Here is a 24,038-nt window from a genome sequence, read left to right as displayed (position 1 = left end):
AGAAATTCATTAAGCTGAAAAGTGACATGTAAATATTGTTAACGGGTGAAAGATCCACATTTTCATTAATGTGTTCAATTTCAATTTTTCTTTCAGCTCGTAAAGGTACAAAGCTTGCTACTGCAATCTTACCAGCTGTGAAAAATAGGTATTTCACACTTCCATGTCTAGTTTGGATGGGTTTTTTCCTCCTCAAATGGTGGCATCTTGAAGGCCTAACTGCTGTATTGCCCTTGGAACATTTCCTACTGAATAGCAAAGAGATTATTAACTATATTCTCTTTACTCTTGTGACAGCAGTGCTTAAGAGAGAAGGCACGAAGGTACAATACTGTTGTATTTCTTTTCCCCCCTGAATTCGCTTGGAGTGTTTTAATGCCTCGGTGATTTTCTGAAAGACTGCTATAAACGGCACTATTTTGACCTTGTTTTGCTGTACAACTTGATTTTCTGTTTATTTCCATAATTCTTTTCTTATGTGGACAACCAGAGAAGTTAACATACTGATCTTCTAAAGTTTTGCAGTTTCTATTTCAAGGATTGTATTCCTTCCCATGCAATTCAGTATTTTAAAAGCTATAAAGCAAACCATTAAAATAAGGTCACACCATTGTTTCAGGTTATAGTTTCTGTGATGGGTCAAAATCAATTCACTTTACCAGGACTTTTCTGTATAGTAACTGAGAAGAACATTAATGCAGATGTACACTCCAATTACAGTATTTAGCAATGCCAATACAGTTTCATAAGAATAATTTTTAAAGGCAAAAATATAAAGTCAAATCAGAAAAATAGTTTGTGGCCCAGATCGCATTGACAATACACAGTTCACTGATAAACTTAAGCTAATGTATTACCATTTAAACTTACCTGCAGCAAAGCTGCATAGGGCAGTACCTGCTGAAGCACAAGTGTACTTGTTGTAAATCTTTCAAGTGAAGCAACCCTACACTTCAGCAGGTCCAAAAAGAGGCAGTTATATTGTTAAATGGAGTTGGCTACAGGGATCATCACACAACTCCCTTGTTGCAACAGCTCCACTGGCTGCCAATTTGTTTCCAGACACAATTTAAAGTGTTGGTTATGACCTATATAGCCCAAGACTATTTGTACAAAATAATTTCTGGATTACAAGCAGTCTTTGAAAACTGAGCAGATGTTCAAAGGTTTTCTTGCAGCAGAAAGATAATTGCTAATGTTACTCATCACTTCATTCAAGATCAAAATTAAGGAAAAGAAGGACTTTTCCATTGTCCTTTTCTTCCTCATCCTGCTTCTCCCTCCATAGCAGAGAAAGTGTCTGCTGTGGTTACATTCCAGAACTCCCCGTTGATACTAAAATCCATGGATGCTCAAGTCCCATTTGGTACAACTCTAAAAACCTTATTTTGACATCCCTGTCACCATAGTGTATTGTGGACTACTCACATACAACATATACAATATCTAGAATCCAACACTGGTTTGACTCCTATGTGTAGCTTTCAAAAATGGACTACTGTGGAGAACTTCCATTCACTTCTCTATAGGAGTGGCCCATTGTCTGAGCAGCCAATGAGGAATGCTTAGCTAATGAGTCTGCTGTGGTTTTCCAGACAGACTGCTATGGTTTCTCCCATGATACTCCATTTTTTTGCTCCATCCACTCAAACAACTAATGGATTCTCCTTCTCTCACTATCATGGCTTGAGGTTCCTGCCCGGCTTAGAATACCTTACTCCTGTGCATGGAATGAGACTTTATATACATGGTGAATTATACATCGTGAGACTAAATATTTCTTTTCTGGTTATCTGTCAAGAGGGAACAGCCTTTTTTTTCACAAAAGCAAAGTCAGAGGCAATCCTAGTCATAACAGAATTTAGTCCATTCAAAGGGCAAGGCAAAAGGATAGTTAGAATGTTCTGTTTCAAGAGTCAATTAGCATGAAGCTTACCAGAAATCCAAACACACAAAGTTCAAGGTACAAGATTTCCAGGTGAAACTCTCCATACAACGACAATTGCTGCTAACACCAAGCTACCTCCAGCATCCATTATTTATGCTGCCAGCAACAAGCCTTTACAGCTGTGTAGCTCCTCTGTACCAATACTTGACCTTCACAGCTGTATGGAATCTAGCCTTAGCTGAAGCTGAGTGGGGGAGTTAATTCCTGCTCATCATTCTGATCCTGTTCCTCAGACACTCCTCCACCAGAAGGGCCCAGCTCCTGCAGTCACATCCTCAGACTGCTCAGGTAACTGCTCAGCCATGGTCCTGAGTTCATCTGCTGGAAAGGAAGGCCTCTTCCTCCTCATCCTCATCCATGACCTGAGCCCTGACATTATCTTTGGTTATCTAAGCACTCTGGCACAAAAAAGCAACTTTAACATAGCAGTTTTACTTTTAGATTTCTTCTATGAATGCATAAAAGTTTGGGGACGAATGTAAGTAGATTCCCCAACATTATGTTTGAGTAATAAGTTCTACATTTAAATTGCTGCAATTCAAATTAAATTTTAGCACGTATCCTACAGAATAAAGATCCAGGCTCCTGATCACAGTTTACTTTCAATTTCTTTTCTAATTAACTGATAAGTTTTCTAACAAAAAACAAAGAATAGCTAAGATATCATGAAGGGAAGCATAAAGTATCCTAATCTTTATGCTGTTTTTCTGATGTCTAATCAAAACTGTGTACTTGAGGTGCAATTGTAGTACAGTGATATATACTGTGACTCTTTCATGCATGTTTATTGTGTTCATTGGAAGAGAGGATTGAAAATTAGAAATAAAACAGATTTGCAAACCTAGTAAAATATTAGACATCATTTTAGTAGTCTAAATTATAAGTGGTTTTTTAAAATCATGCACATAAACAGTGTCTTCCTCCGGGTCTACCTGGGTCAATTGAAACATACCTCAAATCCTCATTGAGCCGTCCTTACAATGCACTGCTTCTAGCCTTTAATCCATTGCAAGAACCACAGGTTACTTGGGAGCTTCCAGGAAATTCCAGATTGTGAACACACCAGAACCTACGTGCATTTTTAACGTGTACCTTCATTGTATCAATGAGAAATATACATCCTTCCCTGTTTTGGGGAGCTTACATCAATACGTTGATGTAGTCAACAACACTTTTTTTGTCTGTAGAGAGTAAGCTTAATAGAATTTATGTCTCAGTAAAGAGATAGGGATCTCAATCCAATATCCCTTAGTATAATGCAAATATCCATATGTGAACTATGCTGTGATAAACCATATACTCCCACCTACTGTTAAACCCCAAATCCTACTCTGCTCTAAAAGAATTTTCCAAAGACATCAACTGGACTTTATAGCTGAGCAGAGATCTGACTGTGGGTTTTCACATTAAAGATGTTGTTGAGGATCTGTGCTCCAAATGTATGACTTAAGTGAAGAAGTGTGAACAAAAAACAGAATTAAATATTAGGAAACTTGAAAAGAAAAGAGTGTGATAATCAGAGCCAGCCCAAGGTAATTTTCAAGTGTAGACGAACAGAATTTTTGCGCCCCCCCCCCCCCAAACCAATCACTGAAAAATAAAAGCATTGGATTAATGAAAATGTTGGATAATAAGGAGGGATTAAGGAAAAGCCTATTAAACTTCAAATGACTTTATGATTTACAAATTAAGCACCAAAATATGTTTTAAAACAAATTGACAGAAAAAGCAGTTCAATACATGGTAATGTTATGTAGGAATTACTATATTTGCGAATTTAGCACCAAACATTGAACTGGGATATAGGGCAGTGTGGACTCAGATAACCCAGTTGAAAGCAGATATTGTGAGATTTTCTGCCTTGATATTCTGGGTTATATGGCTGTGTGCAATATAACCCAGATTATCAAGGCAGATAATTGACATTATCTGCTTTGAACTGGATTATATGGTAGTGTGGACTCAGATAACCCAGTTCAAAGCAGATATTGTGGGTTATTCTGCCTTGATATTCTGGGTTATATGGCACACAGCCATATAACTCAGAATATCACGGCACGCAAGACAAAGAAGAGAGGGGGGTTTTTTAGAGAAAGGAAAGGAGATTGGCAGGAAGAGAAAGCTCCCCCCCCCCGGCGAACAGCAGCCTCTCCCCGAAGAGGAATACGATCCCCTTTCCTCTCCCTTTTGATGGCAGAAAAGGTGGGTACGGAGGTGGGGAGGAGGACAAGGCAGGAGGGGGAAAGGAACAGCGCTTTCCCCAACAAAGGGGAAGAGGTGGAGGAGGAGGAAACCTCCTCGCCTGAAAGAACAACTCTTTAAAAATTACATAGAACAAACCATCTGTGACAGCAGCCCAGAGAGGCGGACGCCCACTTCTCTGGGCTGCAAAGCTCCAAGAAAGGTCTTCCTCCTCGCCAGGGAGCCGTTTCTTGGCATTTTCCAGACCAGAGAAACGGTGCCCACTTCTCTGGTCTGCAAAGTGCCAAGAAATGCCTTCCTAGCGAGAAAGAAGCCTTCCTCGGTGCTTTGCAGACCAGAGAAGCGGGCACAGCTTCTCTGGTCTTCAAAGTGTGGAACGCCTTCCTGGCGGAGCCAGGATTTGCCTGTGGCACCCCCAACAAGATGGCGCCACAGGTAAATGCCTAGTTTGCCTGGCGGGTGAACTGCCCCTGGTGATAATAAAAAAAGAATAGCAGTTTTGTGGCTTCCTTCAGTAATAAAGAATTCTGAGTAGGCAAGGAAAACTAAATCTATGCCTTTCATTGTGTTGTATGTGTACACATGCATAACAAAAAAGTAACAGACAGAAATCACATATACTGGCTTTCATCAAATGATATGATACTTTTGAGAAAGAGTCTGTAGAGAATAAAAAATCCTACATAAAACTCATTTTTTTTGCACACATTCAAATGCTACATTATAAGGATACTCCTGTGCAATGCTTATGATCTCTGCTTCCCAAAGTGTCATTTGAATGCACTGCTATTAATTTCATGCTTGCTCAATGAAACGTATGTCTATGAAATATGTCAGTACATTCCATTCTAACATAAACACAATGCAGTGAAAAATATTTACGCTTGCATTCCACCCACTCATCCATACTGAAAAGGTAAATTGCAAAGACAAATGCACTCCCAATGGTATATAATATTGCTTTAAAATGTTAAACATGCTTGGAGCCACGAATCTGTTTCTGAGTTAGAAATCTCTATGGGACTATTGCTGTTTTTGCTTCTTTTGTGACACCACATTACTGTCACTCAGAAATGCTCTTGATTTTCATGAGGTCACCTAAGGATTATGGATCAGATCTAACATCTTTAGTTGTCTATGAGGCAACACTTGGGAGACTACACAGAATCCCACAAACAACATGACTAAACTTGCTAGGGGATTCTGGAAACTGTCATCTTAACAAATAACTTTCCGGCTTCTCTTCATGGCTAGGAAGTTGCAGATAGTTAAATGAAAAACTTGCAGCAACTTTCAATGAGGCATGTAGGCACACAACTCTCTAGTGCTCTGTCTGTTACTGATAACATAAGCCCCAAGCATACGTCCTATGGCATACATGATAACATAAACCCCATGCATACGTCCTCGTACAACCATGGTATTATTCTCCTCTATAACTGTCAGCCCAAAGTTGTTCCTTCACAGAGCTCTCTCATGGAGAAGAGAAATAACTGGATACCTGTGTAAAAGATATATGTCACCCTACCACGGCAACTATCCAATGCTCTAGAATGCATCCCCATTTGAGCAAAGAATGCCAATTAAACAAAGAGAGATTTACTTAAGTTTTAGGAAACAATTATCCCATGTGCAGAGAGTTAGTTGTCAATTCAGTACCAAGAGGACATGAAAGCCACAAGCCAGCTCTGCCAGTCCCTGCTTTTCTGAATGAAAGATTTGGAAATTGGAAGGTCCAAAGTGGGTAGTATAATCTGCAGGCTGAAACCTGTGATCTTTCTCTTTAATAGTAAGGAACCTCTTATTCCTAATTTAATGCTGATGTGATTAATCAGCTCCACAAGAATTGAATCCCTGCTTGATAAATGTCACTCAGCAATAATGTACTTAATCATGAAAGGAGCACTCATCATAATGATGTCGAGCCAAGACATCTCACCCCCCCCCCCCCACTCCCCAGCAAAAGTCTGAATTTGGACCATGATGGGAGATTCAAACCTTGCCAACTGGAGCCCCGAGCTCCGATGGTTTGCCAGAGAAAGACTTTTAGCAACGCCAGCTCCCAGAGGATACATTGTCTCCAGACCCCCTTTATGAATTACAAACTAACCCCTTTACTAAATGGACACCCCAGTGTCCTTCTGTCCTCATACCCGTTTCACTGTCTCCTTTTTACTCTCCTTTTTACCTTTACAGCCTGACTCGGTTACCGTGCGACCCCTGCCCCCTCCCTTTTCCACAGTGTTTCTCTCAAGGACCTATTATATTGATGATGCTGAACATGATGCAACTGCACTAATGAAGAAAGGTGCTATATTGAAGAGATTCAATGTAGTATGCATCCACTATCAATGATAATGGGACTATAGTGGATAGCAAAACCATGTGATAAAGTCCTAAAACTTTCAACTTTCAAACCACTGGAGTAAAAATAGCATGGCCCATAGGTTTGCTGGCCAAAGTGCACCAGAGTTGAAGAGTTCTATATTTTCACTGTAACACAGTGATTTCCAAATGCTAACTAAAGTTTCTTGACTAGGGCTTTTTGTGTGAATGTACTTTAAAACCAAAAAAAATGTTTGGCTGCTCCTAACAAAAAGCTGAAATTAATTCGTAATTCTTCTGCGGCTCATCGAAGACACAGCACTTCTCATTAACATTCCATCATAAATCCTCCGAGCTTGAAAGGCAAAGGAAACAATGGGACAGAATCTCACTCTCAAGTAATAAAGATGGCACATTCTAGCACAGTGTCTAATCACAGTCAGCATAATTTATTTACAGCTTTCCAACTCTTCTGTGGCTTGGCACAATATGAAATTGTGGCTTCACTTGGCAAATGCTTTAGTAGTTTCAGTTTCTTCCCTTACTAAGGATATGAGATTTTGACCACCATGCCAAATCAAATCCAAGCCAGCAGTTTGCAACTATTTCATCAGTGACATTCATCTAATATCCCAACAGAGTCTATCTGGGAAAATAAATAGGAGAGTCACTTGGGAAACAGCAACATGAGATGCCTGCTGTGAAATCACATTTTGGAGCCACAGAACGTTTCTTACAATGTCTTCTGGCAAGAATACACTCAGAATTGTTTCATGTAAGTGGGTCAGCCACGGAAATCGATCTTACATCTCTTATTGAGAGAGGAAAGCATAACTGACCATCCCTTTAAGACTAGAGAATTGCCCCTCTTATATCGTCAACAGCCCCATTTTGTTTCGTGTTCTGCCTCCCCATCACACTTACACCCATACGTGGAAACTTAAGAGCTGGCAATACATTCATCACAAGATCAGTATTACTTTTTTGATTTTAATCAGAAGAAACAACAATATCTGAAAACCAAGCGATCCCTTGCCCTGCCCAAAGCCCCTTACATTAAAGAAGACCGACACCAGTTTGAAACCACTTCTTTCCACGGGATCCTATAGTTCTGCATCAAAGCCCATAAGATACAAGAGACAGTGATCCCGGTTAAAAGCATTTCTTTCCATGGGATCCTATGGTTCTGTATTAAACTCCATAGGATACAAGAGACTGCTGACGTTAAGGCAATGAAACAGGATGGGAAACTTTTGATGGTTCCCATCCAATCTGTTTTTCAGTTGGAACCATGGGGGGTAAGTGCGATAAGAGGTAGGAACTCTGAACACAATTGCTGGCCTTGTTAAGAGTTCCCTCCTTTCAGGACATTTCTGCCTGTTTTCAACCCTGGAACATAAGATAAGCTCAGTGCCTCTCCGTGGTTGAAAAGAGGCTGAAGTGTCCTACAAGGGGCAAATTTCTCAATGTCAATTGCTAAAGTTCCCTCCTTTCAGGGCACTTCTGACTCTTTTCAACCACAGAGGGTTATGCATGACAGGCGGAAGTATTTTAACTCATGTAATGAGCTCAGTGCCTCTTAATGCTTGAAAAGAGGCTGAAGTGTCTCACGACTGGGAAATTTCTTAATGTGATAAGATGGCTAAATGATCCTGGGAACCACAGCTTGATTTACAGATAATCACAGGGTTTTTTCATTATATGTAAGCACGCATGTGTGATTTTTACTGAATACAAGAAAACAGGCAATAAAAATCTGGTGGTGTTTTTTTGTTTTGCTCAATACATCACAAGAAAATCAAATGAATCTCTTTAATGGGATATGATGACTTGCATAATGAAGCCACAGCAAATCAGCCCCTCATTTCTTTTCCATGAGCACAAAGCACACTATGTTAAATCCTGCAAAAAGACCACAATCAAGGGCTGCCATTCACTTAGTGCGCTCATATAACCCTTGAACTGGTTAGTTTAGTGAGCCAGTTCCCATAGCCCTTCCACCCCAAATCTTCAGAAAGCCAGCAAGCAAAGAAAATTCCAAGAAATAGGCAAAGACTTCTTAGCAGGCAGATACTTTTTTTATCATGAGAAACTTTCACAAATTGGCTAAAGAAAAGGCTGTAATAAGGCGTGGCTTTTACCGGTTTTTATCTTTATTTTTAAATATTATTGCTAGCTTAGTTACACTTTAATGATAATCTTTTGTGTGTGTGTATCTATCTGGTTTTATTGTAAATTGACTAAAAAAATTCTGAGGAAAAAGTGAGAGACACAACAACAACAGTTGTGATGGTACAACAACAGCAACAGCATATCCTCCTCCCTCATACAAACACACAATACCATACAAAGAAAGGGTTGTGACGTAGGCTGGCCAGTTACAAATCTTGAGAAGAAAAGAGGAATTAAAGCATGAAACTCACTAGGTGGCCTTGGGATAGTAACGCTCTCTCAGCCTCACAAGAAGGCAATGGCAAACCTCTTCTCAATAAACTTGGCCCAGACAACCCTGTATTTCGATATAAAATACAAATACAAGAGTCTTTCTACCCATGGATTCTTGCATATGAACTTCCTTCCCAATATGTTTCATGTTAAGCATTACATGTAACTGACCAATCAGATGAGAAGTGACAGTGTTGAGTAGAGGAGGAGAAATAATACAGGACAGCAAGACACAGAGGTAAAATGATTTATGGCAATTACATATATCACACTAAAGCAGCTGCACATAGACTGATGAAATCTGTCAGAGTGAAAGACACAAAAGGAAAACATGTGTTTGAGCACGGGACTCACGTAGTATGATCAGCCAATGGCCGATGATTCTCCTCGCCTGGATGGATGCCTGATCCTTTTCCAAGGCCCCACTGGAACACATTAGCAGTATGGACTGAATAATATGTTCCTACTGTCAAAGCTGCAGGCTGATACCATTCACACAGGTTTCCATGGTCAAAGTCACAAGCATCAGGGGCTATGGAAATAAGGCAGAAAAAATAATGGCATGGCACTGAACAATACAGAAATATGGAGCAAACTGATTCCCAGAAGCTCTTTGGCTATTCTTTCTTTCAGTGGTATTCTGGGATAGAACTATTTAATCTACGGTACTGCAACAATCCCTTAACTGATAATTCAGTATCTAAAAAATGAGACCGTGATTAACATTCCAGTCAATCAAGCACAATAGTCGAAGTCCAGGATAGTCAATTTCATTCAAATCCTCACTCAACCATTGAAACTCACTGGGCGACCTTGGGCAAGTAACACTCTCTCAGGCTTTCCATAAATCATACATGTTTTGGTAGCATGCAACAACCATGTAGATGGTATCATTTTGGCTCTACAAGCAATAGCACTGACACTTGAAAGTTGTTTATGTCATAATCTGAAATGCCCAAAAGGACTGTAGCTATTTTGGAAACAAATAATCCATTTTTCAATAACACAGGACACTAAATGGCTAAAATCCATAAACATTGGGATTCCTCTTGCCTTCACATGCATAAGCATTCAAAAGCTAAAGCTCTTCCCACCCCCAAATATGGAGGTATAATGTGAAAATAAAGCCAGAGTGGCGTAGTAGTTTTTTGTACTGGTTTAGGACTCTACAGCTGTATAAAATCCACATTGAACTGGATTATATGGCAGCGTGGACTCCAGATAATCCAGTTTAAAGCAGATATTGTGGATTATTTGCCTTGTTCTGGGTTATGTGGCTGTGTGTAAGGGTCATAAGAAACTAGAATATGAATCACCTCTTGGCCATAGAAACCTATTGGGTGACCTTGGGCAAATATCTCTCACAGTTTCAGAAGAAGGCAAAGATCAATCCCACTTAAATAAATCTTGCCAAGAAAATCCAGTGATAGGCGACTTTAGGGTCAGCATAAGTTGAAAATTATTTTGCTTTTCTCTTAATTATGAAAGTGCATGATTTGCCAAAGGTGGTTGAGTAATGGGAATTCAAACTCTTCTTTCCTAGAGTTCTAGTCCAAAATTGGAAGCCCTACACTATGTTGGCAATGACATCTCACAGAAAAGGTATGTTAGAAGGGATTAGGTTCTTTATTGTATAGTTTATGGGAGATCCCCCACCCCCCAGAGGGGGGGGGCCTCATAGCCAGATCCAGCAACTTCCTCGAAGTCAGCCATTTGGAAGAAGGTGCTGATAGGAGCTAGGAAGTTATACACATTGCATATTAAAAGTTGGTGTTAGAAGTTGAAGAAACCTACCACAAGTGTATGGAAAACAAGGCAAGAAATGACACAGAAGGAAGGCAAAAAGTAAGCAAGAATTACAGTTGAGTCAAGCCTCCAACTTTTCCTACAAGTTTTAATTGTTAGTCCTGGGAGGAGTCAGAATTTAACTTTTCATTACTCTATTAAATAAATAAATTCCTTGTTAACTGTTCACCTGTGTAAATCCAACTCTGTTCCTAGCGAGATTAAAGCACCTTCAAGAATTAGCTCAGGGGACAGAACAGGCTGTATCAGAAGAACTGTATTAAGAAATGTGTTTACTCACCACAAGATGACTCATCAGATTTGTCAGGACAGTCAGGTTGGAAATCACACCTTTGGTTGACATTGACACATTGGCCAGTCGCTCTACAGACAAATTCCTTTTCTGTACAGTTGTTCATAGGTAGTGTCACAGGAATTGATGTCACTGATGGAGTTATTGCACTAACTGGCAAGCTTCCTTAAAAAAAAAAATCAAATGGCCACAGTTCTGAGCTTCTCACATTTAATCAGAAAACTTATTCATATATGAACATTGAATGAAAAAGTTGCCATCAATCTAAATTGCATTTATAGATAATATCATTAAGACTCTTCTTGTAAAAAGACTGATCTTGTGTAAACACATGAGTCCAAATTGTATTGGTAGAGTTGACCTACTAAATCAGCTTATGAATGGTGAGCCAGAATTTAAGTCACATTGTTTTAATGGTTTCACAACTTCTGGTACTACCAAGAGCATTCAGGATATTGTCTGTTTCTTTCCATTATGGACAGTTCTTTATAACAAACTATTCTTTTTTTTTTTTTGCAGAAAGTATCTGTATCAGTTCTTCCATTTAAATGCCTTAACTAACAAGCAGTGTGAAAGGTCTCTGCCTTACTGAAAATTTAGAATAAATTTAGAACAATAAATTTAGAACAATAAAAAGCCACTTTGAATATTGGCATGACACCGTTCCTGGGACGGTTACAACAGTACTGTGAAAACGGAGAAAAGGAAGTGTACTGAACTTCAGCTTTACCCCTCTAAAATCAAAGCAAAGCAAGCAAAAATACTAGAGACAAAACAAAGGGGAAAACTGAACCGGAGCGAGGAGAAGCAAGACGGTAGATCCATTAGACGGCGCTGGGGGCGGCAACAGAGCCGGGAGGACAGCCGGAGAGGCGAGGGAGCACCGAGCCGCTTGACGCACAGCGAATAACGTAGGACGCACGCGACGCATGACGCACGATGTAAGGCGGGCAACGTGCAACGCTGCGACGCGGGACGTAGAGGATCACCATACAGGAGGAAGAGAAGAGGACGTGCGGTGCGGGGAAAGAGGAGGACGCGGAGGCAGAAGTGAGGAAAGAAGGGAATCGCCGGCGTGAACTCTTTTCTTTTGGTAACAACTTGGAAGGACAGGACCGGAACCGAAAGGAACTGAAAGGACAGGTCAGGACTGGAAAGGACGTGTTGGTTTACAGGGGGCAAGGTGAACCCCTAAAGTGGATGTGACAGGACCTGAGGGGCAAGAGGGTGAAAATAACATTAAGAACCGGGAGGTGGAGGGGTGGGAGGGGGGGAGAGGTGGGGAGAGAGGAAGGGTGGGAAAGGGGAAATATTAATAACAACAATAATTAACGGTAAAAACAACAGCAATAGCTCCAAAAAAAAAGGGGGGGGGATAGAAATTTAATTATTTTATTTCTACCCCTCACCCTATCTATCTGCCTCTTAGCTGTTATCTTCTCTCGGTTTTTCTCTTTCTCTCTCCGTTTTCTATCACTCTCTCCTTTCACCCCTTTAGATTCTGCCTTCCTCCCCCCCCCCTTACTTTTCCCACCACCAATAAGGGTCAAACCCCGGCTGAAGGGCCAAAGATAGAAGAGAGAAAAGGATAGAAAGAAGAGATAGAAAGGTTATATAGGCCAGGAGTCATGAATACACCAAAACCCAGGATGGAAAAAGATAGGGAAAAGAGAGGGGCTATAAGGAAGGAATCATTAACAGAAGACTATAGCATTAAAGATGTGATGGTAGAAATTTTGAAATTACAAACGGAGGTTTCTAAAATACAGGAAAAACAAGATAGACAATATCTGGAGATGAGAGAAGAGATGTTAGGGATAAAGAGGGACATAAAGGAGGAGGAGGAAGGGGAGGGGACGAGTAGATTAAAGAAAAGGATAAGGGAAAAATCACCTGAAGATACAATAGACTTAATGGACTTTGAGAAGGGAATAGTTAACAAGACTGATGCGAGTAAAAACGATGATGGCTCAAAGATGTAAAATTTACTCTAATAACATTAACGGTTTCAACTCGCCCAATAAAAGGAAAAAAGTATGGCAACAAATTAAAAAAGGAAAATATGACGTAATATGTTTACAGGAAACACACATTATGAATAAGCACGTAGCACACCTAACACAGAAAAGTCTAGGAAAAACATACTACGCATCCAGTGCGGAGAAAAAAAGGGGGGTGGTCACATACGTTAACGAAAATATCTCATCTGAAAAAAGGTTCAACGACCAAGATGGTAGGATGTTAGGGGTCAAGATAATAATAGAGGGGAAAAAAATCCTAATTTGCAATATATACGCCCCAAATGGGAGCAAGATAAAATTCGTAGAGGCTTTATACTAAAAAATACTTGAAGAAGAGTACGATGATCTTCTGATTCTAGGAGACTTCAATGGAGTACTAAATAATAAATTAGACAAATCAAAACAAGGGGGGAGGAAAAAAGACAAAGTGGCAGGAGAGATACCAAAAAAATTTAAACAGTTAAAAGAAGATCTAGGCCTTATAGATATTTGGAGGTACCACCATGAAAACGAAAAAGACTTCACGTTTTTCTCAAATAGACATTCAACCTGGTCACGAATAGACATGATTTGGGGCACCAAATCAGTAATGAACCAAGTAACCAAAATTAAAATTATGCCCAGACTAAATTCAGACCACGCACCAATAGAATTGATAATGGAGGGTAGAGGAAAGAAAAGGGAGGAATTTAGATGGAAACTGAACGACTCATTGCTGAAAAAGGCAACGGACCAGAATCTGTACAGAGAAAAAATAGGTGAATACTTCAAGCTTAACAAGGAAGAAGACACTCCAGTTGAAGTAATTTGGGACGCCAGCAAAGCGTATATAAGAGGACTGATGATCCAACACAGTGTAAGAATGAATAGAGCAAGACAACTAAGATATACAAAAATCATAGAGGAAGTGAATAGATTAGAAAACCAACTAAAGGGGAAGCCCCAGGACAAAGAAATCAAATTGAAATTAGAAATGAATAAGAAAGATCTAGAAGCACTACAGATGGAGGAGATTGGGAAAAAGCTAAAATACATTAAACAACAGTACTTCAAACACGCGAACAAAGTAGGCAAATGGCTGTCGCGGAGGTTAGTTAAAAAAAGACAGGCAAATACTATTAACAAGATCCAGGAAGGAGGGAAAAATTATTATAGCAATGAAGAAATAAAAAGACAATTTACCAAATACTATGAGAAATTATATGCGGATGACAAAATTCCAAAAGAAAAGGTAACCCAATATTTGGGGAAACAAGATATCCCAAAACTTACAGAGAAGCAAAGGGAGATTCTTAACAGAAAGAGAACAGGTGAAGAAATAAGCAAAACCATTAAGAGATTGCCGCCCAATAAAGCGCCGGGACCAGACGGGTTCACAATGCTGTACTATAAAACATTCCAGGAGATACTAACCCCACCACTACAGCAGGTTATGAATAAAATTCTCGTAGAAGGGAAAGTCCCGGCAACATGGAAGGAGGCAAATATAACACTACTCCCAAAAGAAAAAGCAGACATGGCAAATGTAAAAAATTATAGACCAATATCGCTGCTGAACACAGACTATAAAATCTTCACAAGTATATTAGCAGCCAGACTCAAGGAAGTTCTAAAGGACAGGATTAAAGAAGAGCAAGCAGGGTTCCTGCCAGGCAGACATATGAGGGAAAACATCAGGACAATACTGAACGCCATAGAATTTTACGACAAAAACCCACAAAAGGAAATTGCTTTCCTATTCTTGGACGCCGAAAAGGCGTTCGACAATGTTAACTGGTTTTGCATCATAGAAATTCTTAAAGAAATGGATGCCGGATATTATTTCATCTCCGCAACCGAAGCAATCTATTCACAACAAACAGCAAAAATAATAACGAATGGTCAACTATCAAACAATATAAATATACAAAAAGGGACAAGACAGGGGTGCCCACTTTCCCCGCTACTGTTTATTATGATGCTGGAAATCCTACTAGAGGCAATTAGAAAAAATAGTGACCTTAAGGGGCTCAGAATTAGAAACCACAGTTACAAAACACGCGCTTTCGCGGACGACCTCGTCTGTCTAATTGAGAATCCCTTAGAACAGTTCGACCTTTGGTGGGAAACAATTGCCAACTTTGGAGAAGTGACAGGGTTTAGAATAAATCGAGAAAAAACCAAAATCTTAACAAAGAATATGACACAGAAGAACAAGGAGAATCTAAAGAAAAAAACGGGCATTGAGATAGTGAAAAAGATCAAGTACCTAGGGATAGAGCTAACGGCAAGTAATGCTCAACTCCAAAAAAATAACTATGAAAAGAGATGGAGGGAGATGAAAGATAAAATGAATAGGTGGAGATCACTAAAACTTTCCCTTCTAGGAAAGATAGCAACAATTAAAATGAAGATTCTGCCCGAGGTCCTCTTTCTGTTCCAAAACATACCGATTCTGAGAAATAAAAAAATCATAAAAAATTGGCAAAAAGAAATTAATAAATTTTTATGGGAAGGTAAAAAGGCCAGAATTGCCTTTAAATATTTGAAAGACGATACGAGAAGAGGAGGCCTTGGGCTCCCAGACTTATTGTTATATTACGAGGCAGCGAGCTTAAGCTGGGTCAGGGACTGGTCAAACTTGAAAGACAAAAAAATGTTAGATCTGGAAGGATATGATCTAAATAAAGGATGGCACAGTTATCTATGGAGGGAGAAAAGCAAAAAGGAAAAGTGTTTTAAACAGCACTATTGTGATGTCTCATGGGCCATGTAGTCCCCTTCCTAGTATTATTGTGGCAGACGAAGAGGAAAACTTGGGTTTCCCACCGTTTCAGCCAGAATTGGAGCCCTTGCACCTGCAAGATGTTTGCCCACAAGAAGTCAGCCAAACAAGCCTTGAGCAGAAATCTCCCCCGTTCTCTCACCGGGATAATTATAATCGAGATAGAGGCGCTAGGGAGGCGAATCGCCGAAGCGCCAGAATCGCTGCCAGACAATTAGCTGATTAAGCCTGTTTCCCTTGGGAAATCTTAAGGAGTCATGCATCTGGACTCAGTATAGGTTTCGTTTCTTGGTCCCCAGGGAAAGTGTTCCTTGGCGGGAAAACAAGATCCTATATAGGTGTTTACCCGCAAGGAAATCCTTGCGGAGTCAATTCGTCAGCTTCGGGAGTGAGATCGTGTGTGGACTACGCTACTCCAGTTCACTGCTTCCAGGACCTTGCCACGGACCTTGTTCTAGTTCCAAGCCTGCCTTGTCCCCGGATCTTGCCACGGACCTCGTTCTTGCTTCTTGCCTCTTGTTGCCACGTATCAAGCCTTGTTTGCCAAGAATCTAGTTTGCTTCCAGCCTTGTTGTCAAGCTCCATTGGACTAAAGGACCTTGTCATTTCCCCACACTTTGCTTGGCAAAGTGTGTGTTTCGGTTATTGGATTATAACTTTGGACTCTAATATCACATATTGGACATTGTTTTCCTGGACTATATTTGACCTTTCCTGAAAGGTCTACTTCTGAACTATATTCTTCACTTGTTTTTATTGACTTTATATATTCCTTTAATAAAGATATTAGATAGAATCTGGCCTCTGCGCATGGTTATTGGTGCTCTGTAGCCTGGGTCCTGACAACTATATAAGAGCAGCGTTGATAGAAACATGGGACAAATACAAAAGAAGATTTTACACTAAGGTTCCGATGTGGCTCTCGCCGATGGAGGCGGAACATATGAGGGAACTCCCAAAGAGAAAATGGTTATCATATAGACAGCTACTAAACACAGAAAACCAGGAATATAGGCTGAAAAGCTACGATGAAATTAAACAATTGGAACCATCCATGTCATGGTTAAATTACTGGCAACTAAAAGAAAGTTTTAGAGAAGATCAGAAAATAGGATTTGAGAAAAAAGACACAGGCTGGGATAGAGTGTTAAAATCCGACAAAAAAATCATAAAAATACTGTATCAACAGTTACTAACTTGGGAAACGGAAGAAGATCAGGTTAAAGAAGTTATGATAAAATGGGCCAAAGAGGTGGGCCGTACGATAAATATGTCGGAATGGGAAAGAATATGGAACACAAATATCAAATACACATATGCAGTAGAACTAAAGGAAAACTGGTATAAAATCTTTTATAGATGATACCTTACGCCGGTTAAGCTGGCTAAAATGAACAAGGGAAAGGGAGATGGCAAATGTTGGAAATGTGGGAAACACATTGGGGACTTTATGCACATGTGGTGGAACTGTAAGAAAGTGAGAAACTTTTGGCAGATTATACATAAAGAAATGGAAAAGATAATAGGAAAAAAATTTGACCTGAGACCGGAATACTTCCTACTAGGAATAACGGACTTCCTGATGGACCAGAATACGGAAAAACTTTTTACATACATGGTGACGGCAGCCAGGATAAATCTGGCCAAACTATGGAAAACACAAGAAACACCGTCAAAGGAAAATTGGCTGTTAAGACTTATAGACATTAAGAATATGGATTTACTGACTCAGTATATAAAACAGGACGATGCTCCAAGAAGGGAGACCAATTGGTCTCCAGTGAAAGAATATATGGATAAAGAAAATACCAACTAAAGGGAACTATAATGATCAGCTAACTTAGGACCCAAGGGTACCTAAGAAAGCCGCAGATGTGGGGGGAAAAGAGTATTGTCATGCAAAAGGTTCAGAAGGCGAATTGGTTGGGTTATGTGTTGTCTTGTCCGTTATAGTCATGTTAGGTTGTTGTCTTTGTTATTGTCTTTGTCATTGTGCAATGTATGTTGTGTTTTTCTTTTATGCATTTCAAAAACTTACAAATAAAAATATTTAAAAAAAAAGAAAATTTAGAATGACTTATTTTTTCATTCTTGAAAATGGCTATTATGTATCTTTGAGCCATGTTATTATGGGATGAGTGGCTTGGGAAATCACTAGTTGAAAAAACACAAGCAAATTCCCACACTACTCCTTCCACAGTGCCTTAGTTCTGAAAATTTCTAAGAGCTAGTCATTGAAGACACAGGGCAATCAAGAAAAAGCCAGGCACTGTATTGAAATATGTACTGGGTGATTCAGCATAATCTGTGAGTAAAATACAGGATTTGTTGGATTTCAAACTTCAGATCTTGCTGCAACTAGCCATATTGGATTCCATAGAACTGGAATGTGGTTTAAAGAGAGGAGAGGTGATTGGTGGTATAAAAACAAGTCCTATGATGAAATAATAATAATAATAATAATCCAAAATATCTCAGCCGGCATTTGGAAACAATAGACATTGACAAAATTATGATCTGCCAACTGCAAAAGGCCACCCTTCTGCAATCTGCACGCATCATCCGAAAATACATCACACAGTCCTAGACACTTGGGAAGTGTTCGACTTGTGGTTTTGTGATATGAAATCCAGCATATCTATCTTGTTTGCTGTGTCATACTATGTCTTTGTAACAACAACAACAACAACAACAACAACAACAACAACTTTATTTCTATTCTGCCCTATCTCCCCGAAGGGACTCAGGGTGGATTCCAACAAACAATGGCATATATTAAATGCCTTCAAACAACAGATATTGGCAAAAATCCTACCAAGACCCCACATATGAATACAGCATTAAAAACCTAACATCAAATTAAACCTAATATCAGTGAATTGAGTCTAACATCAATAACCTAAATCAATATAGTCAGACAGAATCAGTCAAGAATTAGTCACATAAAATTTAAATAAATCTTCATAGTAATATAAAAAACCAACTGAAGTTCAACAGAGCTGTGTGGGTTGGATTATGTGGCCTACAGTGATAAAAGGTTTGCTGAACTGGGAGTGTTTAAACTGGAAGAGGGGAGGAACTAAACAATGTTCATCTCCAGATACCCGAAGGACTGTCAGAAAGAAAAGATCTATTCTTGGCTACTTTTTCTCTCAGAATCGATTTTATAAGGGGATAGGAAGACTCTCTCTTGCTAAAGGTCTTCAGGCAGTTCTGGATTTCCTACATCAAAAAGGGGAGTGGCCTAGTTGAACTACAAGTTCCAGTTCTGTGTCGTCTTTATTAAAACCTATTCATCTTCTTGAACTGCCTAGAATTATTTACTCAATTTCATTTGGCAATCCTGACCCACAATTTGGCAATAGACAAGATTTGTGCCTGAATTTATCTTACCATTGTACAGCATACAGTCCATGAAAGACAGATCATCAATTCCAATGTCTCCAGTGAAGCCATCTCCAACAGTACCTTCCACCAAGATCTAGAAAAACAATAATTAAAAAGCCATTACTAGTGAGAAGGTTTCCACTTTTGGTTACATATTTAATATCCATTTAGCTAAAAGAGAGGAGGTGCGTTTTGACTTTTTATTAAAAGCTTAGGGATGTTCTTAAGGATAGAGTATATTTGTGGGGAAAACTAATCATGATTAACTCTCTTTTGTGCTCATTTTAATCACAAAGAATACTTAAAGCATTCGTGTGGTTGGCTACACAGTCATAAGTAAGCCCATTAAAATATCACTATAATATAGAATTATGACATGGCTGTTTAGTTAGTGTCCCACTATTGTTAGCACACTCAGTAGTAATCATTAGATTATTAATCATAGTTAATGGTTTCAGCAATCAAGTGGATAAGGCATCGTTTTAGAGTAATATCATCATAATGAAACAAAACAAAGTTGCCACAGTGTAACTCTATGGAACAGTGAAGAAATAATATTTTAATAAAACATTAATAGGGAACAGGCTTTCAATATTACTGCTCAGGTGCTTTTGGGATGTTATCCCAGTCTCATATGAACCATTTATCATTGAACTCCTGAAAAGCTGGAAGAACATTTTAATAATTCAAGTGCATGAGCGGAATCTGATCACATAGATTGATACTATGCTAAGATACGACTTAGAGATCAGACAGTCCCATAGGTGTTTAAGGGGCAACTAGCAGTAACTAAGTCTGCAACGTACTTTTCATCTTATGCAGACTACAGGGGTGCATGCTCGTTTTCATTCCAGTTAGTATGTATTTCTTCTGCATTATGACCAAGACTCAAAAGAAAAAGCCTATGTAAGAACCCCTTGTAAAATTTGTCTCAAAGGTTTTATTTACCATTTCAAAAGAAGATATTCTATCAGACATTTCTCCCATATTTTCCCAAAATAAAAACACTTTCAAGAACCCTAGGATTTCCACTCTCTTCTCCTGAGTCAGTTTCAGTTCACTTTGTAATTAACACTCTGATCAGACATATTCCCAGTTCTTTACACCGGTTTCCCTTTGATTATGCTGTTAGCTAAATCACCTACTACTTTTTTATTTGAGGATCTCATTCACGGTTTCAAACTCTAGTCTTACATGGAAATTTATAGAGCTCAAACCTATAAAGAATGACTGTCATTCCTTGAATGTAAGTTACAACAGGACAACAATGGATTGTGATCTAGTACACAGTTTTCAAGTTTGGGCAGTATCTCTACACAGAGACTATAACTTTCAACATCAGCATTGCAGTCTAGGCAGTAGATCAGGAAGCAATATGGTCTGCAGGAATGAATGAGGGCCTATAAAAATCCTTGTAGGCACATGCCCTATAATAATGCTCTCGTCAATCATAAAAAGCAGGCAATTGAATTCCACTGTCTAGATGAAGGGTACATCTTACTGTCAGTATTAGAATTTCATGCACCATAGGTTACAAGCAATAATTCAGAGAATACACCCGTATTTTTCCAGAACTAATGAAAGAATGGAAAAATATAAGACTGTTCAGTGCAAGGTAAATTATAATGCAATTGATAGTTTCAAAAAATAAATGTTCCTCATCAAACATTTACATAAGAATACGCTCTTTGCTGTTCCATTACATTGCCATTTAGATGAAGGAATGAGGAATGGGATTGTGGTTCATATCTGGGGATCAATGCAACCTTGAGAAATATACCACTGGATCCTAATTCCTCCTGCTAGAATCAGCAACCCCCTTACAATGAATGAGCTCTTCAGAGTTGGGAGAGTTTTGCCATCATACATGGCTGTGGTAAAAGAGCAAGAGGACACAGGAGCCAGTGGGGAGCCTCCATACAAAGACTGGCAGAACTAATGAAATGAGAAGGAGATAATACCCACCTCTCTAGGGCAGTATCTTACATATCTCCAACCAACCTCTAGATGGCTGGGATATCAGCCTTCACCAGAAGTGGTTTTGGGAAGTGCCAAAGGACTAAAAGAGTAGAGGAGGAAAAGAAAGGACTGACAATTCTGCCATTAGATAACTGGATTTAGCATAAAAGTGCTGAAACCACAATAATCTTAGTACATAATACAACAATCTAAGTACAGCTTTAGTTCAGCTGATGCTGTAGCGGATTCATACATTCTCACCAGGAGTTTCATTCTCCATAAAATATATGTGTATGCACACACACATTTTAAAACATGGCATGCTTTCATTGGTAGTTGATCTAGTATAGTGTTTGCCGTTGCTAGCAAACAGGAATGTTCTCACTATAATGAAAGGCTGTTGTCATTTCAGTAATATATATTACTTATTTTATATAATATGATTAGACATATGAACATGAAACTATACATTTTTGTCTGTTTGTAGCCTAAACAAAGACTCAGATTACATTGTTCAAGGAATCATTTTTTTAAAAAGGACAAAGGGAGTCATTTATTTTTAGTACACGTTGTAAGCGTACATATAAGAGCCAACCTCTGAGCACTCAAAATCTAATTTAGCTCAAATTTAGTTATATAGCCTAAAGGATGTTCAAATTATAAGCTGTCATTATACTTCTGCTTGCAAGCCTTGTCTTAAAACTAGGGTGGGCCCTTTTATTTCAAAATATGAGCTATTTACAAATATAGAGGGAAGTTAATGTTTTACAACTGCACTCATGCATTCACATTAACAGACTGCTATTTTCTGTTTATTTCTCTGCTAACTATTCACATATATTTCAAAATGAATGTATAAAGGTGAGGTGCAAATTTAAGGATGCCTTCTCCAATAAGCAATACATTAGCAGCATATCTTCAAAAGACCCTACTTCAAATGTCTTAAAGATGAAGTGAAGTGGGAAGGTAACAGGATCTTTCCAGAAATATCAACCAAGGAGTTTATTAAGCTGCCTTATATATGTAGTGACTTGTGAGTCTTAACTCTTATGTGTTTAATTTGGGGACTTGTGGGTTTAGCTTGATTGTCTAATTTGTTCAGCTTTGTGTTCCATTTTTTTCTGAGCTTTGTTTTGTGTTTGCTGATCTTGAATACCCAATATGCAGCATATGTATATTCCATATAAAAATTAAATAGTGTATTTGTTTATTTGGCCACTTTTATATGCCGTTCATCTCCACTCATCATTTGGAAAAACATTTTTTTGCATGAGAAGACCATATTTTTGTGAAGAAGAAAAATTCCATTTGTACCTATTTTCTCTGTTATCCATAGAAGTCCCCAATGTGAATCATCTTGTTGTGTTTGACCATTAAATGGCAGGATATTGTTGTGTTGAGACATTCTTTCTTTTTGAGGATGTGAAAACTGGCAAGCATTCATTCTACCCATCATGACTACCAGTTCAACATATAAGATGGACCTAGATGGTAGATCTTGCAATTCTCACAAACCTGGCAACCAGCTGAAAGCTGTCAAAATCTGATATGCTCTTATATCTACTAACCTACAAGGAACCCATTTACCATGAAGCTAATTTCACATCTCATTTATTATCTGAATGAGGAAAAATAGCGCCCAACGTCTTCAACTCTAACAGCACTGCAGATCGAACTTGAATGAAACTTACAAGGATGACATCCACATGGTCAGTTGCCATATGGGGCTGCCATATGTCAACAGACAAACTTGAAAGCACATACATATACACACAATGTTCAATAAAACAAGGATTAAACACTATGTTTAATGCAGAATAGACAGGACTCAAGGTAACATAAATTTCAAGAGGAAGTATCAATTGTTGAAGACTGGAGACAGAGCCCTCTAAGCGGTTTTGGAACTAGAATCATGGAAAGATATACGGTAGTTGGGGTGTTGTGTGGTTTCCGGGCTGTATGGCCGTGTTCTAGCAGCATTTTCTCCTGACGTTTTGCCTGTATCAGTGGCTGGCATCTTCAGAGAATAAACCACAGATGCAAGCAAAACATCAGGCGAAAATGCTGCTAGAACATAGCCATAGAGCCCGGAAATCACACAACACTCCTGTGATTCCACCTGTGAAAGTTCAACAGTACACAGAAATGTAGTTCCTCCAACGGTAACTGGACCTATTTTTCCCTCACCCAATTCCTCCAAAGTCTCTGCTGTTTTTCAGAATGTACACAGCTAGATACTGTGTGACAGATGTTTTAAAACAAGAAATACATTATGGGGAAGCATTTGAGACATATAGTGATTGAAATAATGAGCCAATGCTAGTTGATAATGGCTTATTTACAAGAAATGAGAAAGTGGTAAATTTGTTTTTGGTATGATTGCTTTATAAATTGGCTATAATTGCAGTGCACTTACAACCGCAACTTTTATTTAAGGGCTCTTGAAATGCATCTATCCCCTAAGATTTGGGTCACTGACTTAGTATTTTATTGCTGCATTCCGAATGGTCTTTAGTCTGCTGTTTTAAGGTTTTCATGCTGCAATATTTCTTGTTGCTGTTTTAATTTATTTGTTTGAGGCAACAATGTTGAAAACGTTTTGATTTTTCTGTCATTTAGAAATTGGCCAGCACAAAATGGAAGCTATTAATATAGTCTTTAAAACATTCTAATGTATTAAAATGCATGAGATATTTATAGCTAAGTCAGAGCAAAGAGTAGTAACAGGAGATATGTATATGGCAGTCTGAGCCATCAAAAGTGGGTTGAGGCCCCAATGAAATCCACAGCCCTATTTATGGGACGGTAACATGCTGTGGCTGAATGTAGCAACTTGGGTCATATAAACAAGTGAGTTCTGTCCATTCCAGATTCGACTTTTAATTTACA

At 38.9% G+C, this 24,038-nt stretch overlaps 1 protein-coding gene across 1 annotated transcript in view; it reads right to left on the bottom strand.

The window, feature by feature from the left end:
- The window catches only part of malrd1 (MAM and LDL receptor class A domain containing 1), a 225,812-nt gene that overhangs the window by 175,980 nt on the left and 25,794 nt on the right, over positions 1 to 24,038 (bottom strand). Inside the window, exons 11-13 of the mRNA XM_062984307.1 lie at positions 19,197 to 19,284; positions 11,007 to 11,183; positions 9,275 to 9,452 (exon numbers count right to left, since the gene is read on the bottom strand). Coding sequence (XP_062840377.1) covers positions 9,275 to 9,452; positions 11,007 to 11,183; positions 19,197 to 19,284 — 443 coding nt within the window. The remainder of the gene's footprint in view (positions 1 to 9,274; positions 9,453 to 11,006; positions 11,184 to 19,196; positions 19,285 to 24,038) is intronic.

Source organism: Anolis carolinensis, chromosome 6 (assembly GCF_035594765.1).
Source record: "Anolis carolinensis isolate JA03-04 chromosome 6, rAnoCar3.1.pri, whole genome shotgun sequence".
In the NCBI taxonomy this organism is placed as follows: domain Eukaryota; kingdom Metazoa; phylum Chordata; class Lepidosauria; order Squamata; family Dactyloidae; genus Anolis; species Anolis carolinensis.
This window is presented reverse-complemented; position numbering and strand designations above follow the sequence as displayed.